The sequence below is a fragment of the Heliconius melpomene genome, chromosome 18 (assembly GCF_056956725.1).
Source record: "Heliconius melpomene rosina isolate 202511_hmr_F chromosome 18, ASM5695672v1, whole genome shotgun sequence".
Classification (NCBI taxonomy): domain Eukaryota; kingdom Metazoa; phylum Arthropoda; class Insecta; order Lepidoptera; family Nymphalidae; genus Heliconius; species Heliconius melpomene.
The window spans coordinates 4369426-4388285 of record NC_140406.1 but is presented as its reverse complement, the minus strand read 5'-3'; the positions used below and the strand labels follow the sequence as shown (position 1 = coordinate 4388285).

The 18860-nt window shown below is 35.1% G+C and overlaps 3 protein-coding genes across 3 annotated transcripts; 1 reads left to right on the top strand and 2 right to left on the bottom strand.

Moving 5' to 3' along the window:
• The first annotated feature begins 1282 nt into the window (after window positions 1-1282).
• Window positions 1283-4284, top strand: ATPsynO (ATP synthase subunit O, mitochondrial). The gene is made up of 4 exons (XM_085201539.1): window positions 1283-1440; window positions 1511-1765; window positions 2683-2874; window positions 4046-4284. The coding sequence occupies exons 1-4, from the start codon at window positions 1414-1416 to the stop codon at window positions 4199-4201; spliced, it is 630 nt and encodes a 209-aa protein (XP_085057665.1). The 5' UTR covers window positions 1283-1413; the 3' UTR covers window positions 4202-4284.
• Window positions 4285-4525: 241 nt separating this feature from the next.
• Window positions 4526-5377, bottom strand: LOC146529277 (c-Myc-binding protein). Its single transcript, XM_085201541.1, has 2 exons — window positions 5219-5377; window positions 4526-5114 (listed from the first exon to the last, which is right to left on the bottom strand). The coding sequence occupies exons 1-2, from the start codon at window positions 5231-5233 to the stop codon at window positions 4866-4868; spliced, it is 264 nt and encodes an 87-aa protein (XP_085057667.1). The 5' UTR covers window positions 5234-5377; the 3' UTR covers window positions 4526-4865.
• Window positions 5378-11921: 6544 nt separating this feature from the next.
• Window positions 11922-17230, bottom strand: CCT8 (chaperonin containing TCP1 subunit 8). The gene is made up of 6 exons (XM_085201533.1): window positions 17011-17230; window positions 16210-16767; window positions 15592-15966; window positions 14777-15003; window positions 12725-12920; window positions 11922-12323 (listed from the first exon to the last, which is right to left on the bottom strand). The coding sequence occupies exons 1-6, from the start codon at window positions 17068-17070 to the stop codon at window positions 12102-12104; spliced, it is 1638 nt and encodes a 545-aa protein (XP_085057659.1). The 5' UTR covers window positions 17071-17230; the 3' UTR covers window positions 11922-12101.
• Between the last annotated feature and the right edge of the window lie 1630 nt (window positions 17231-18860).

Below are 18860 nucleotides of genomic sequence, written 5' to 3'. Positions count from 1 at the left end.
CTTTATTTATTTATTATTTATTTATATTCAGTAGTAAAATTTTTAAATTTAATTTTAATTTAAATACTAGATAAATAAATCAACTTCACGCTGTTTCCCACACACAGCAGGGTAGGCAGAGGGAACCTAGTGTAACACTCTGTTACACTAGGTTCCCCACTTTCTGCCGAATTCTGGAGGCATTGCATGTTGAGTGGCAGAACTCAACTCCGCGCTTTACCTCGACACCAGAGCGAAGAAATGAAAATATTAATTTAAATAAATATTTCATCTCGAGTGGGGATTGAACCCATAACCATCTGGTTTTTACCTCAAGTTTGGTCTCAAGTTTCATCCAATTTTAAACCATAATATTTTGCTATTACGTGTCAGTTTCGCGTTTATGTTTTATTTTTTGTATTTTTAAATTTCTTTTTCCATTCTGTAAGTGTAAAATTACTCTTTTTGAATGTATTTTGTGTGTAAATTTTTTGTTTTCACTTTATTTGGAATTTTAATTTCACTCCGTAATGAAATATATCAAATATTATTAAAAAACGATCAGCGAAAAAACTATATAAAATTCTATATATTAAAAATATATAATATAATAAAGTGTATATAAAAAAAATATATAAAAATAATTGTATATAAAATAAATTAATAAATAATTACATTTTAGTAGCAAGATATTGTAATTTAACCTAAAACGTTTTCAATCATAACTATAAAAGTAATTGTATTAAACTTCCAACTGCTTATGAAACATTTGTAACTAGTTACAGAAATAACTAGTTTCTGAAACTAGCTACGCGTAACCCCGAAACTAGTGATCACCGGTTATGCTTAAAAGACGTTACGGCCCATGTCTACTTTTGACTTTTTAAATCTCAAATCCTTAAATTATTAATCTGTGCTTTCCACTAGGCTAGAACTGGAGTTATTCACTTCACTAATGGAGTTATTCACTAATAAGAATCGATCTATTATACGTATTTCGGCTTGTTACTATTTTTTACTCTCATCAATATTTTAAAGGAAAGCATAGTATTGCTAAAAATGACTTCATTATTTAAATTACATCTCAAATTATTATAAATTGAAAGTGAATTTTTCTATATAAAATGTTAATGTAAATTCTCGTCTGATTTATATTGTTTAATATCTATTTTATTTGCTTAGAAAACATATGATTATGGTAGCGATATCCTTTTGTGGTCAACAAAAGGAAATAGAAATGCAAGATTTGATAGATAAAAAATAGGAGTACACAGGTAATTTATAAATTGTATATAATGTCAAATTTATAATGCCTATATTTATATAGCCTGTGCTTTCATAGCACGGCGGTGTGTTATCGGCTTTGGGAAGATCACTTGAATTTTAATAATTTTGAATATTCGGGCATTGAGCATTACCTATAAATAAATCATCATGTCTCTAATGAAGACTAATATGCTGGTAAATAAATTATTTATATTTCAAATGAAAGATAAGATTCACATTCAATTTACCATTACGTAACTTACAGGTTCGCTCATTGAGCACTTCATCAGCTGCAGCTCAACTTGTAAAACCTCCTGTACAAGTATTTGGTTTGGAGGGCAGATACGCATCAGCTTTATTTTCAGCTGCTTCTAAAAGCAAAGCTTTAGACGCTGTTGAAAAAGAGCTGTCTCAATTCCAAAAGTCTATTAAATCTGATGCTAAACTCAAAGAGTTCATCATAAACCCGACTTTGAAAAGAAATTTGAAAGTTGATGCTTTAAAGCATGTCGCCTCTAAAGTAAGTGCTCATTTATTTATACTGCATTCATGCTTCTAAATTAATTGTTATATATTTTTTTTATAATAATTAATTGTAAGCAGTATTCAATTCCCAGGCAGCATTTCTGGGCCTCAAATCGAAAACTGAGTTACTGAAATACTTATTTTTATATCTGAACTTTCTGAATTTTCACATTGTGTACTATATGGATTTCTTATTTATTGGCCTTTGAACTTATATAAAGGGTATATTTCTGTAAATGCGTTCCATGGACAATTTATTACTCATCTGATTCAGTGTCATGTAAACATATATTAGCTTTTACAACACTATACTACTATATTTATTATGTATATTGAATCTTAAAAGTTTTAAAATTTAATTAATAACTAAAAATAAAAAAATATATTCTGCCTTAATTGTATCAATTCCACCACCAAAAAACATGGATACATAAACTGTAACACTGAACTGTAACATGAGAGAGTAAATAAATAATTTTGTATTTTTTTTCATATAGTCAAGAATACTAGTAATAAAGTATTTTAGCTTTGCAATCTCGCTTGCTTGCTTGTTGCTTGTTTGAATGAGGAAATTTAAAATTTCATTTCTTTGAGTGGAAATCAAATCTGTTGTGTTTACTGTTACCCCCTTTTCCTTACTCCACAACTGGCCTTATAATAATTATAGTTTTTAGACCATATTGAATCTAAATAAAGTTACACTTTTACTGTACAGTAAAATTTTAAATTTAATTAAAAATGAAAATAAAAGATTGAAAAAAATAACTGTATAGTGTGTTGCCGCTTCTTAGCAGAACTGCCTGCCAAGCCAGAGGCAACTTTATGTTCATTCAACAATTCAAAAGTGCTTACATAAGTCTGTTTAATAATATTTTGAATTGATTTCTAATTTGTATTTAAATTATTTAATAGACCAGCATGTCACCAACCACAAGCAACTTGTTAGGTCTTATGGCTGAAAATGGCCGTTTGGATAAACTTGAAGCTGTTATTAATGCCTTCAAAATCATGATGGCCGCACACCGTGGGGAGGTCACTTGTGAAGTTGTAACTGCTAAGCCTCTAGATCCAGCACAGAGACAAAACTTGGAAGCTGCACTTAAGGTATCTAATTTTACATTACAACTTATTACAGATATTTTAGTAAATACCTTCCTTTTAATTGTCCAGTATGTTTTGAGATTGTATATTATTTTAAATCAGCACAGTTAATATCTATACATTTTAAATAAATATTTCTCATCTATACTTATAATAAATCTGTAGAAAAGTAGTTTCTGTACATTGAAAATATTTTAAAAAAAATTAGCCAGTGTTAAAGGATAACTAACAGAATCCATTTCCAGCATTTTTGGATTATTTGTCTGTCTGTTTATGTGAACACGTATCACGTAAAAAGTACACAACAAATTATAAGTAACTCAGAGAAGGTTTTAGTTTTTATTTCATTGAAATCGATTCACTGTATGAAAAGATATAAGTATTTAAGTTTTTAAGAAGTTCATATTTGAGATAGTAGAAATAGACATGTGTAACGCTATCTATTGTCAACAAATGGTAGGTACTAAAAGTATCTTGATAACACATAAAAAACATACTGTTGAATTAAGCATTAATTTTCTCAGGACAACTTTTAAACATTCTAATACTTTAGTACAACATAAATCGTCGGGCGAACCCACGGGCAGGCCGCTTGTATTAAAATAAAACCTAAGACTCTTTGAGTATCAGGTGCATTTCAAATGTTAAATAATACAGAATTATATAATAATATTATTTTTTACCTGCAATTTTGCCCTTATAGTGAAATGGAAATGACTAAGTATAATAGTTTTGTATGATACATGATTATCAAAATAGTTAACATGATATAATACAGTCAAAAACATCTATAAATGGATTATCTAATAATATAAACGGATTCTTTCCATTCAAACCAGTAGTTCCTGATTAGCACATTCAATATAACATATATGTGGGATACATATATCAGGTAGGCAGAAGGAACCTAATGTTACGACACTCAGTTTCCCACTTTACTCTTAATTTTCGAGGCATTTGTTTTAAGTGGTGAAATTCAACACTGTGCATGTTATCAGAGAGAAAAAATCAAAATATGCATTCATCCCTCCGAGTGGGAATTGAACTCACAATTGTCATGTTACAGTCACACTTGTGCTCCATAGCCACAAGGGTCTCAATTTATAGATACAAATAAATATTTTAATATCCTCATAAACATAAATGTACATTATGTATATGTAAATTGTTTCAGAAATTCCTTAAAGGCAATGAAACTCTACAATTGACCGCAAGAGTTGATGCTTCTTTAATTGGAGGCATGGTTGTATCTATTGGTGATAGATATGTAGACATGAGTGTTGCCAGCAAAGTCAAAAAGTACACTGAGCTCATTAGTGCAGCTGTTTAAAATATTTCTGAAAATTCTGTAGATTATTATGTGAGGAACAAATAGTTCCATATTTCTGTTAAGTAAACACCATTAATACTGAATTGACTTTGTTTTAATTTCATTCCCAATACAATCTTCTATAGTAAGATATAAATTTTTAAAAAATCATTGTCATAAAATAAGGATCAAATCCTTGCTTGAAGAAACCATCATTAAAATAATGAAAGAAGCTAAACTCACTACTACTCGCATATAACAAAATACTAATTATTATTAAATTACTAATTATTAATAATACATTTTTGTATTATATGTATCTAAGGAAAATTTAATAATACTCAATTTTTAATAAAGAAATTTATTTGTGCCCACTGCACAGGAACTTAAACATAATATATTTTCTATAATTTTGAGCAACAAAAAATAATTTACTGTGAGATTCACAAGAACTACACAGTTTTATCATAGTACTTATGTTTAATTCACAAAGTATTAGAAAGTAAAATACTGTAAGTAACAAAATTAAATCAAATAAAAAAAATATGCAACTTGCATAAGAACTTACTTAAATGATAACAAAAATATACCTCTCATACATAACATTATAACTATATTAGATTCAACAAAGTTTTTAGAGATCATGTCATTGAGATCCTTTTAATTAATAATAAATATGACATTGTTAGCCCTCTGTTGGAGCTGTTTCTCCTTTAAGCAGGGCATTTTCAGCTTCAAGTTCGGCAATTCGAGCTCGGGCAGCTTCTAGCTCGTCGTCACCTCCTTCTGTGCCTAAGTGTTTTCGGACATATTCAAGGGCATCTTCTGGTTTGTCTGGTTCTTCATAAAGACTAACCAGAACTTTAGTTAATGCGTCCATTACACCGGCTCGCTCTAAATAGCGTCGGAATTCTTCCCTTTTGGAGTCGATAGGCTATAATTAATAAAAAACATATTAATTTAAAGCACATAACAAGAAATATTAATTGTTAAAGAAAAATCTTCAAGTAGATAAATACTCCTAAATAAAACGCTTACTTTGTAAGATGACATTTTGTTGATAACTATATTGGTATTCTACTTTTCTTTAGATTTTTGATACCAATAAATAAAAACGATACTATTTAAGAAATGCACATACGTCTGTCACTATTTTTAAACTGACATTTTTGAAACCTAGAAGATCAATCATTAGTCCTTGATATTCATTTGTCGATTATTGTCTGTCAACTGTGTATCTGTCAACTGTCAGCAAATTACTTTTTTTAATTGCCTAGTGAAATTATAAATTCACTGGATCTCTTTTTTTACATGTATTCTATAATTGTGTATATTTATCTTTTTTATTACCGGTCAATTTCCTTCGTGTCTTTTCCATACAACGTGACATTGGTGAAATGAACTGTGCTCGACTGGCACGCTCGAAACGCCATATTCCAAGAATTCAATTCAATTCAATTAAATTATAAATTTTATTGAACAAGTTTATTTTTACTACCATTGTGTATAAAATAACTTTTTGTATCTATACTAATATAATAAAGCGGAAGAGTTTGTTTGTTTGAACGAAAGATCTCTGGACCTAATGGTCCAATTTACTTTGTTTTTGTTTTGTATGAAAGCTACATTCTTCAGAAGTGCTATAGGCTATATAACATTACATTACACATATATACTAATTTGACATGCAATTTATTGTGCCATGTCAATAACAACCGTCGCTATGCGACCGTTACCGCCGGAAACCGACCGAAATAAATATAATAGTCACTTTTAGCATTATATATAGATTTAAGTTATAATTTATTGTATAACATTCTAATAAATAATTAAGGAGATGTCACTGATTCGAAATGACCTAACCGTCAGGCGGCATAGTATGACTATGACCGACGCGAAAATATTCTTATAGTTCAAGCAGGCGTAGCCGCGTCCGGGTCCACTAGTAATTATATAAAATTATTTAATTAATCTTATTTTTTACAATAAGTTTATATTCCATTTAAAGGAACGTAGGGTGGCCCTCAGTATTAGCCATGATATTTGCGATATTACGATGTTTTCCATTTTTTTGGCATATGACTTTATCCATTGACCCCTAAATTGTAATAAGCCCAGTGGCGTAGCTAGGGTATTTGCTGCCTGGTGCAGCTTAGGACTTGATGCCCTTTAAAATGGTCAAAATAATTTCAGATTTCAGAACACAGTAGAGTAGATACGAGGGGAGGTCCAAAAGTTTGTGGAATGAAAGGGTTCCAAATTAAATGAAACAATAAATCTATTTTTCCTTTACAATATAATCACCCTTAAGCTGAATACATTTATTGGATCTATGAATTAATTTTTCTAAACCATCGAAATATTTTTTTTTCTTTCGCCTCACGGCTACGCTTTTCTCCGGGTTAACCTCAAACCGCCACCTGCTAAACCAATCGCCTAGGATGTCGGCAGCTCGTTGCAGTCTTTCGGCTAGGATCCAAGCGGAGCGGTCCCTGGTGTAAAGGGCGGTGTCATCGGCATACATCGCAAGTTGGACTTTATTTGTACGTGAGATATCGCTAGTGTAAAGCGCGTATAATAAAGGTGAAAAGGCGGGTGGAGTCTTGCGGGACTCCGGCGAGGACGGGTCTAGAGGACGATAGTGTCCCTTCTAATCTGTATCGGAACAGGTATTCCCGAATGATGTGAACGAGCGAGTCTGGCAGTGCCATACGACAGACCTTGAAGAGCAGGCCGTTGTGTCTGACATTGTCGAAGGCTTTGGCTATGTCTAAGAAGATAGCAGCCGTGTCGTTGTGAATCGATTTACGGACGTCGTATTTCGCGACATGTTGCGCCCAGTATGCCTGGGACGATGGCGAATGCTCCCTGAGTCGACTATCCCAAGACTCGCCCCCGAGCTATTCAAATTGGGATTTGGGCTTGTCTCCTAAGATCGTTTAATTTTTTACTGTTTGCGGCGTTCGGGCACGCGTCGTGGGCTCTGATAGTAGAATTTTTAGGTCGGATTAGCTCCCTGAGCGTCCCTGAGATCTCAAAACTCCCTTCAGGCAGATCTGGGACTTCTTTCGAGCAGCTGGGGAGAACTTGCTGAATGAAAGTCGTGAAATTGGCCAACGCAACAGGGCTGAAACTCTATTTACATACTAATGATGAGTCCCAAGTAGTATGACATTAAGCGAGCGCTCCTATCCCTACTCCATCCAATCCATTCCACGAACTTTTGGATCTCCCCTCGTATATAATTTTAAATTGTTTCAAAACTATAATAACTATATATAAGCTATAACATTAGATTATGGTAAAAAATATTGCAAAATTACCATAATTAAAAACGGACATTACGCGTTTTTCGACTAGTAAAGTTAATAATCAGATTTTCAAAATCAATAGTATCGACTAAGTAATTCATGTTCGGTTGACATCATAGCGAGATTATTTAACCTAATATGTTACTTGTAATAAGCTATGAGCTTCAACGGTCATATTAGAAGCAAATACTGATTTTTTTCGTTCTTTGTTTGTTTTGTTTTGTTAAAAATAATTAATAAATTATTCTGTTGCTATATTATATTTATAGGCGCTTGTAATTATTGTAAGTTTAGAGGTGAGGTGTCTGGCATTAAGTTAAACCAATGCTAAGTATTTGGCAATAGTTAACGTTATTTTTGATATTATAACCAAGAAATTATAAAAAACTTGAACTTTATAATTTTTTTGTCAATCACATGTTTGGCCATTTCCCACAAGTTTAGTCTTCTTCTCTTCTTCCTGGCATTAATCCCGGCTATTACCGGGGTCTGCCTTCCTACTTAACCTACTCCACTTTGCACGATCTTTTGCGTCCTCGGTGGTTAGACCATTGGCTCTCATGTCCTGCATCACGACATCCAACCAGCGCTTCCTTGGGCGTCCGGGAGGTCGCGCCCCAGGAACTTGTATAGCAAGGCACTTGCGTCCGACATAGTTCTTAGGCCGGCGCGTAACGTGGCCAAACCATCTCAAGCGACGCTCTTGGAGCTTATCCGCTACGTCACGGACCCCAAGACTACCTCGAATGAATGTGTTGCGTATGCGGTCAGACCGCGTTACGCCGCACATCCACCTCAGCATCTTCATTTCCGTGACGTGAAGCTCCTGAGTGTGCCGAGATAGTGCTGGCCAACATTCGCTGCCGTATAAAAGAACCGGTCGGACGATGCTCTTGTATATCAGCCCCTTGAGCTTGGGCGGTATTCTGCGGTCGCAGACCACACCAGTGACCTCCCGCCATTTGGCCCAGGCAGCGCTTATCCGGCCATGGACATCGTGGTCGATGCCTCCAGACTCGTGCATAACGGATCCAAGGTACCTGAACTTCTCCGACTTAACGGCTGGCTCAGGACCTATAAGGATGGTGCTCGAGTCCCGGCTCCCGCAGGCCATGTACTCTGTCTTCGACACATTTAGTTTAAGACCGCCGTTCTCAAGCGTACCCTTCCAGAGGTCCACTTTACGCTCCAGCGTCAGTCGGTTCTCGGCAATGAGTGCTATGTCATCGGCATACATCATCAGCCATGGAGGCTGGTCCTGGATGTGAGCCGAGACAGTATCGAGCACTACATTGAATAAGAACGGACTAAGAGCCGAGCCCTGGTGAACCCCCACTGTAATCGGGAAGGGTCTAGTGTCGCCAACAGCAGTCCTAACCATAGAAGCGGAATCGTGGTACATGCCCCTGATAATCTCAATATAGGCCTCAGGGATCCCTTTGGATCGCAATGCCCACCAGATACACTGACGAGGCACACAGTCAAAGGCCTTCTGCAGATCTAAAAAGGCCACGTGCAGAGCTCTCCTTTTTTCCCTGTATGCCTCCATCAAAGTTCTGAGGGCGAAAATGGCGTCCATGGTGTCCGATCCTGGCTGAAATCCATATTGAGACTCAGAGACAGTACACTCTCGGCGGAGCCTGAGGTCGATCATGCGCTCGAAGAGCTTCATGGTATGACTCATAAGCTTAATGCCCCTATAACTACCACAATCTTGAACACTGCCCCTTCCCTTGTAAATAGGGGTAATAAAGCTAAGCCGCCACTGACGCGGCATCTTACCAGTGTTCAAGATATGGTTAAAAAGGTCAGTAAGCATGAGCACACCAAGAGAGCCCAACGATTTCCACGCTTCGATCGGAATGTCGTCAGGTCCCACCGCTTTTCCGTTCTTCATGCGTCGAAGGCAATTACGTGTTTCGTCTAGGGTTATTGGGGCAATAAGTCCGAGGTTAGGCGGTGGGTCGTGATGAAGACTGCATGGGTGCTGAGTATTCAGCAACTCCTGGAAGTAGCTTCTCCACCTCTCCTTCACAGAGTCATGATTACAGAGCAGCGTGCCCTGGGAATCTCTGACGCAAAGACATTTTGCGATATCTTGCGTCACTTTATCCCGGAAACGTGCCAGTTTGTAAATGAGCTTCTGCCCCTCCACAGTTTCAAGTTTATCATACATTGGTGACAAACTCTCACTGCGGGCTCTGGCTACAGCTCTTTTACTGGCACGTTTAGCTACTGTGTACTCCAGTCTGTCTTCAGGAGAGTTGGATTCCTGCCACTTCTTAAAGGCAGCCTTCTTTTCACGAGTCACCTCCTGGACCTCGTCATTCCACCACCATGTCTCCTTGTCGATGACACGTCCTCCCCTAGAAACGCCAAGAACTCGCCTGCCTGCCGCAATGATTGCCGACTGAGCCCGATCCCAAGCCTCCTGAGCAGTCTCGGTGTTAGTCGAAAGATTATGACTTTTCACCTCTGCCAGGAAGTCGGTCTGCATCGGTCCATTCAGCAACCACCACTTGATCCGAGGCCTACGTTTCTCGGCTACTTTCTTCTTCGGAGTGACGTTAAAGTCCATGACAAGAAGACGATGTTGGGCCGTTAGGCTTTCGCCTGGAATGACCTTACAGTTAGTTACCCTGCCCATATGACACCGTCTGGTCAATAAGTAGTCTATTTGAGTTGAGTGGGACCCGCACTTATACGTGATAAGGTGCTGAGAATTCTTTTGGAAGAACGTATTCACGACGGCCAGATCAGACGCAATACAGGTTCTCAGAATGCTTTCTCCCTCTGCATTGCGAAGACCGTGCCCAAAACCCCCGTGAACACGTTCATACGGCTCAGCAGCCCTACCGACGTGCCCGTTCAAGTCCCCCCCAACTAAGACCACTTCGGTAGACGGCACAGCAAGTAGCACCCCTTCATACTGCTCCCAGAATGTCTCCTTTTCGGCCGCGCTACATCCCGCCTGGGGAGCATAGGCACTGATTAAGTTTGTGATAACGCCCTCAATCAGTACCCTCACTCGCATCAAGCGGTCGGAGCGACGGTCAACTTCAAGGAGCCCATTCTGAAGCTCTTCAGAAAGCACTACCGCTACACCGTTTCTACCCGAAGGTGACCCAGTGTATATAAGCCGGTAACCCTGTCCGATGTTACGGGACTTATTGCCCTTCCAGCGTGTTTCCTGGAGGAAGGCACACTGGACCCGACGTCTCATGAGTACATCTGCGAGTTCCCTGCATCGTCCGGTCAGAGAGCCAATATTCCACGTTGCAAAGCGGAGTTTCCGTCTGGGTACTAGCGTCTTTAGCCGTGCCCGTACATGACACGGTAGCCCTTGCCCACTTGTCGCAGGTGTAGGGCGATGTGCCTGCGCGTCGTTTTGCGGCGACGCCCTAGCCGTACCCATTCTTTTGTTTCTTTTTCGGTCCATTGAAGTGGCGGTTGGCGGTTTTTAAATGGAGCGACTGCCGTCTGACCTCCAAAACCCCTTTGTGGGGAAAAACCGAGGGGAGAGGAAAATAGAGGGGGTAGGATAGGTAAAAGGAGGGAGCTAAGGAAAAGAGGAGGGGAAGGGGGGGGGAGTTAGGACACCATTCTTACGGACTGGATGAGGATGTAAGAGTGGCGGCTCGAGGATCCGGGGTCGCGTACCCGTATGCCCACAAACAAATATCGGACAGATATTAGTCAGGACATCCTCTGGATACGAAGTTTAGTGTAACATATAAAGTCTTGAATCTGTGATTCATGGGACACAATTTGGTTCGTAAATTCACAAGAAATATTAAAATATACTATGTTTCAACTAGATTTTTTTTTTATTTTATATATATTAAGATTTAGATTTTAGACTATTTGGCGTAACGATTTTTTTCTTATAAGTATTTGTTATAATTTTATCGGTATTATAATCCGTCCTACAAAAAGTTCCAAAGACGAATTTCCTACTTTGTTACTCATTTTAGGTGTCATTATTTTATTTTCCTCTCATGTTGAATTTAACAAGACTACAGGTGATTTGCGCCACTAAATTTCCCTGGTTTCATTTTTCGTTTTATTCCTAGTGTAATAAAAGTATGTTGTGGACCTAAGACAGTAAAATCTTTAATAAAAATTATGTGCGGTCGCTTATTTTTGCAATTGTTTGATATAAAATCTTTACGGTGAAAGGTAACAAAATAATTTTTGAGCAACTACTTTATAAGTGATATTAAATTTTTTTTTGGTCGTGACTGTATCATAAAATTAATAATTTATAGTTAATGATAGTATCATTTTGTGGATGTGGGATAGTGGCCCGAAAGGGAAGCCAGAAAAAGTACAGAAGTACTTCTGGTACTGGATATGCTCTTTGATTTGCATATTAATATTGCATCATCCTACATATAAAAATAAGAAATTTTTAAAATAAAACTACAACATATTAATAAGTATTTTATTACGCTGTCATTAAGACAAAATTATTGAATACTAAAATAAGTATCTCAATTTAAAGCAATTCAACTTTAGCAATTAGCATGTATCAGTAAAATAGTGTTAAGTTAAAAATAAAGTAAATATTGCCCCAACGAGCTCTAGTTTGTGATAAATTTATTTTAGTATTAAGATTCATCATCACTGCTTGCTTTTGCTTTAGGTTTTGGTCCTCCTGCTCTTTTAGCCATAATAATTTGATCAACTTTTAAAATGGTTGTAGCTGCACCAACTGCATATTTAAGGCCCCATTTTTTCAAGACAAATAAATCCAAAATTCCTTTTTCCTTTGCATCACACACACCATTGTTTGCTGATTCAATATCAAAACCAACATTTTTATTGTTCTCCTAAAAAAAGTAAATAAATGTTATAATACTTACTACTTGTATAGAATATACAAGTAGTAAGTATTATAACATTTTATCTACTTGTATATTCTATACAAGTATTGTAATATCTTAACTAAGATACATATATACTAATGTTATAAAGCTGAAGGGTTTGTTTGTTGAATGTGCTAATCTCAGGAACCAATAGTTCCAATTGAAAAATATGTTTTGTATTGGATAGTTACTTTATTAAGAAGGCTATGTTACGTTTCGTTAATCATTTTGATGTAACCCACTATACTTTGATGAGTATAGTCAGTAGTCAGAGTCATCTTGGGCTCTTAGAATGTGTCATATACAACTCTTACTTTTTCCATTTATCACTGCGAAATTACAAAAAAATTTTAAAATTAAAATACCCTGTGTGCTTTGTAGATGTTGTTTATAACTTCTGTTGCGTTTGCTCCCGAGTTGTCCGCCAAAGCCCGAGGAATGCCCTCCAAAGCCACAGCAAATTTCCTGACTGCATATTGTTCTAATCCTGGCAAAGTATCAGCATACTGTAAAAGTTGTTGGGCCAGTTCAATTTCCGTTGCCCCTGCACCAGCAACAAATCTGGAATAAAATAAAATTTTCAAACACATTCTATTGTTTCATTTAATCAATATGATATTTTCTAGAACACATACAAAGATAGGATAGAAGGAAGCAAATAAGAAGAAGCAGGACCCCAACCTGCTTCTTCGAAATCTTAAATAAATAAAAAAAAAATCTTTAAAATTTAGTATGTTTTCTAAAAAATATTTTTCTGTCATCAGTGTGAAAAACTTCACTTGAAAAGTGTTAAAATCTAATATAATGTTAAAAAAGTGAAATCAGGTAAATGGTTCATAATTAATTAATCTCTTATATTGTAAAAAAAAACTTAAACTCGAAGTGCGACAAGGTATGAATATATTGGTAGCAGGTTTGGAATCCCTCTTGGGGAATGATTACAATTAAATTAGCTTCCATTTTTAGTACACGGAAATGTGAAAATACACACTGTTAAATAGAGAGAAATGCTCCAATGGCACACAAACCAACTGGCAAGGTACCTGGTAAATAACAATGATGACATCACAAGACTTAAAGGAGGCAAATATTGTGACTACACCAGAGACACTAAATTGAAGCATAGTCCACCCGACTATGCTGAAGATAGTAGGGAGGGAGGGAGATGGGAGGATAGTATTTAATGAAATGAAATATTTCCTGCAACAAGAACAAAACATTTGATTATGGCTAGATAACCAATTGTAGATTTAAAAAAAAATTGGTAGATAAAGAGAGATGTTGAGTTCCGCCATTGAACATGCAATTTCTTGACAAATGTATGTCTACAGATTTTATAATAATATATAGTAAAGTATTTGGATATATTGTACCATAGGCTCACATGAACAAAACATTTTGAAACTAAATGGGACGAAATTAAACTAAAAATCTAAAATACAAAGGTCACTATTAGTTGTTAATATGTTACTTAAAACTTTTGATAGGAAAAAGCTGCTTCTATATAAAACTGTTTTAAAATCCATTTGGTTATATGGAATACAATTAACGAGGTCTGCCAGCACCTCCAACATATTAATAATCTATATATATAAAAGGACTTGTCCTCACTGACTGAGGTAAGACGCACGCACAGCCGTAACTGCTGATGGTAGAAACGTGAAATTTGAACAATGTTTACTTTCGTAATCTGGACATCGACCACTAAAGAATTAAACATTGGACATCAACTTATAAAAGGGATTTTGAAAAATTTTAACCCTAAAGGGGTGAAATAGGGGTTGTAAGTTTTGATGACTCTTAAAAATATTTCATTGAACACATGTTTCATGGTTTATTAGAATTCACCCCTAAGGGTGCAAATAATCAGGCGAAGCTGCGCGCGTCCACTAGTCCCATATATTACAAAAAACGACCCATCGTTTTTTGTAATATATGGAACTCCCAGTTCATGTAATTTTAAATATGAGTTTGATAAGAGAGAAAATAGACATCACTGCAACTCAATATAAATTGTCAACGAGTCACACAGCTAACCATCTCGAAAGCTATCCAGCCTGGATAGCAAACTTTATTGATGAGATATAGATGGTAAATAGAGAACTAAATGTTTGAAGCCTCCCATTTATTTAAAGTTTTTAGGCTGTTTTTTTAAGTATAAGCTACTTCCACTTGCCAGACTTTTGTCATTTTTAGTGTCTCCTTTATTATTTTACACTACAGACTTAGTACATGTGCATACTTTTATGTTCTTTAATTATGTTTTTTTTCTTTAGTTTTTTGATATCTAATTATCTTAAGTAAATATGACATATAACTTCACATTAAAATAGATTTTTTAATATTGCTTCATTTTATTGAGTATCAAAGCACCAAAATCCTGAAGAAATTTCACCTTAAAATTCAAATGCAAATACCTTCCATCTCTAGCAATGCCCTTGAATGTGTTGACACCATCATCAATGGCTCTTTCAATATCATCCATATAATTTTCCGTGGACCCCCTAATGACAACAGTGGATATACGGGACTCATTGCTTCCCATGATGAACACAACCACTCTGGTGTCACCGACTTCGTCCACTCTTACAGAGTCGCAGTAACCTTGTTCTTCTGCAGTAGGAGTTGTCAATCTTGGCAGGACCTACAAAAAGATTATATTGATATTGTCACACATGATCTACATTATAAGGTGATGGGGCATAACTAAATGTGTTGTGGTTTATTTAATATTTTCATTAACTGGTTCTGGTTGTGTAGAAAACATAAAAATTGTAACAAAGCAGTATTTGAACCAATTCCTCTAGGAAACCATGCAAGTGCTCTGGCCACTAAGGCATATATTCTCATCAAGTTATGCCAAAATTCTTATACACTTGTAACAACTTATTCTTACGAATTCTCGAAGCCTCAGGTGTGTGTTGAGTTGGGGAACTTAATTTTTAACAAATCATTTAAACACACGTGGGCTGTACCTTTTTGCAACTCTTTGTAAGTTATTACCTATATATTTTTTATACCTACTACTCAAACTAGGCTTAAAACTAAAATAATATAAATGATCTAGGTATTTACTTTCTAAGCGGGATTTGTATCACCTCTTTGTATTGTAGACATAATTAACTTAATATAATTTTAATAACTAATATTGTTTTTGATGGCAACTTAAATATCTATCAAGGCATAGAGAGTTTCGAAGACATAACTGTTGTTAGAGGAAATATATACTTACAGTAGCATTGACAGTTTTAGCAACACGGCGAAGATCAAATTTGGAGTTGAGGCGAACTGCCATAACACCATACTTATTCAGAAAATGAAGGGCCATGTCTCCAAATTTAGCACCAGCAACTACAACTTTCACACCAGAGTCAGCAATATCTTTAATTTGCTTTTCTAACAGGGATTCTTCTCCTTTGCTAAAGTCAAGAAGTTCATTAGCAGATTTAATTAAAACAGTTCCCTTTGTTTCTGTCTGTGTAATATCAATTGGACATGAATATATTGCTACTTTAGCTTTATTAGCACTTGTAATGTCTCCTTCAACTTCTCTTTTGAATACCATTCCCGATAATACTTCAGATTGTAACAGGCCAGCTCCAAGTATCTAAAATATTTACAAAATAATGAAGTTTGTGTGTGAAACGTGAAAGTGTGAGCGTGAAACTTAATCCTACACTCTGTCTTGTTAAAACTTAAGAGCAAGAAAATGAAAATAAATTATTACCACAAGTGTAAATCAAACCGGCACCTGTCATATTTTTAGTAAGATATTGCAGTGCTGTGCTATAACAGCATTTTTAAATTCATTGAAATAAGAAACTTATTTAAAGTCAGATATATTTCTTACTTTGCATATTCTGACATTATCTACGTTAAATGTAGTTTTTTCAGGTAAGATTGCCACACAAGCTTTGGCTACAAGACTTGCAATAAATTCTTCATTTCCATATTGTTTTGACATAATTGCTGGTTTTATGGCATGAACCACAGCTTCAATATCTTTGCAATCTTTTATTTCGTGGCAAATTAATTCTGGTAGTATTTCTAGGCACTTATCAAGAGCTTTTTCATAGCCTTCTGCGATTTCACTTGTAGTGACACCTAAACGCAATAACTCTTCTGCAGCTTCAAGGAGTGCCCCAGATAAAACTATGACAAAGTTAGTTCCATCACCGACTTCAGAATCTTGCATTTGGCTGGCCAGTACCATTAGCCTAGCAGCTGGATGTTCTACGTCCAACTCACGGATAATAGTTCCAGCATCACTTGTTATAAATTGCTTTTCTATGTGGTTGATAATCATTTTGTTCATTCCGTTAGGACCATAAGCTGAACGAACACTTTGAGCAAATTGTTTGCACGCATTTATATTGCGATATACCGCTTCTTCTAAGCCAGAAAACATCTGAAAATCATTAGGTACAATAAGAGTACTTTTTAAATAAAAATGAAATACTGGAATTATTCACAATGTATCAATTACAAATAATATATTTTAATGAGACATTTAGTTCTGATGTAGTGAATAAGATTATTTTAGTATATTTTCAAAGATATCGCAAAATTAAAAATCATACGGACACCGATCCCACATGACTAATGCCGTATAACGTTTTGGTTATGATAAATATTTTTATATAAAACTTACTCGTGCTCCATCTTTTAACATTTGCGGTACTCCAGGGGCTTTTGGTATATGTAAAGCCATTTTTGAATACTGTTTTAAATATCTTAATAATAACAAAAGGAATCAAGAGGATCTTCTCAACTAAACGGCAGACGGGCAGACATGAACAACCACAGATAAAAATTCAAGATAATTAATTTACATTTATGCTTCACACTTCACAGCGCACATGGCCTGTAGTATAGACTAAAGACTGTCTTGTGTCTATAGAGGATAGCACAAGACTTTGCAAAAAAAAAAGAAAATCTTAATAAAAATATTAATATATTTGGAACATAAAACGCGAGTCAAATGTTACTTACCGATCCATACCGATTTCATGATTATAGGTCGACAGGAACGTGACTTATAAAAGTTGACAAGCATAAGTTAGCGGGCGAATGCAATATTTGTTTAGGAAATTATCTACAACTTATATAAGTTTGTAATGATATTTTCTACGGCTTCAAAATTATAAAATCTTTGTAAAATTATTAGTTACTTTGTAGTTCGTTGTAAGAAGTCGGTTTTTCTTTTTGTTAAAAATTAATTTATTGTATATCTAATTAAGCGCGGGCTAATTTGTGATTGAGGCTCGTCGTGGCGCAGGAGCAGAAGTGTGTGACTGTAAACGCCTCTGTGTAACGCTGTGGGTTTGATATCTACTCGAAGGAAATAAATATTTGGAAAGGAGGAAATAATTATATAAATATTTGTTTGTTTGTTTGTTTGAACGCTAAGATCTCTGGATCTACTGGTCCGATTTACTATGTTTTTGTTTTGTATGAAAGCTGCATTCTTCAGAAGTGCTATAGGCTATATAACATTACATTACACATATGTACTAATAAATTAAAATAGTTTCTAATTTGACATGCAATTTATTCTGCCATGTTAATAACAACCGTCGTTGCTAAGCACCGGTTTGCAAAGTTTCTTTGTTGTTTTAAGAAAACGTCACCCAAAATGAACTTATATTTTGATATTCATCCTTATAAAAATAAATATATTATATAATATTTAATTAATATTCTTATAGTTCAAGCAGGCGTAGCCGCGTCCGGGTCCACTAGTATTTGAACATAAAGCAACGTTTACGCTTGAACAATGGCAATAACACAAATTTATTATTTTGCTTTATGTTTTTCCCGCATAGTAGGGTATGCAGAGAGAACTTCTACCTACCCTATTCAGGGAGCTGTAAGAAAAAACGATCACGATTAATGGAGTCAATATATTTTATAAAAATAACTATGGAAGTACATACTTACGTAGTTATTTTTATGAAATAGCTGTTAGCTTCTAATCTCAATTGTATATATTTGAAAATAATATTATATATCTAACAATGTATGTAGAACATATACTTTAATACTTATTAAAATTCGAAAATCATAAATTACTTACATTATTTACTTGATGTAGGTATAATAATTACCTTAAAAACTGTTGTGTGTTTTGTTTCAAACACACAACAGTTTTTGTTAAACTTGTTAAAATATTTCAAATTATATTTATATAATTTGATTGATTATATATTACTGGTCAACTAGCTCAATAAGGAAAATAATAAGAAGAAAAATAAGAAAAAGCAAAAATAAGATTCATGCATCTAACTGAGGCATAGGGGTGCAAGGATTATTATACGATATGCAATTTAAGATTCTAGAATAATATAGATCAGTTCAATAGTTTAAAATATAGTAAATCATAAAAACAACTTGAGGGTACAAATTTAAAGATTTGCTTATAATTAAGTTTAGGTATACTTGTTAATTTGTCAATATGTTCATTGACGCAAATATAGATTTATGATACTGTTGTTCTTATTG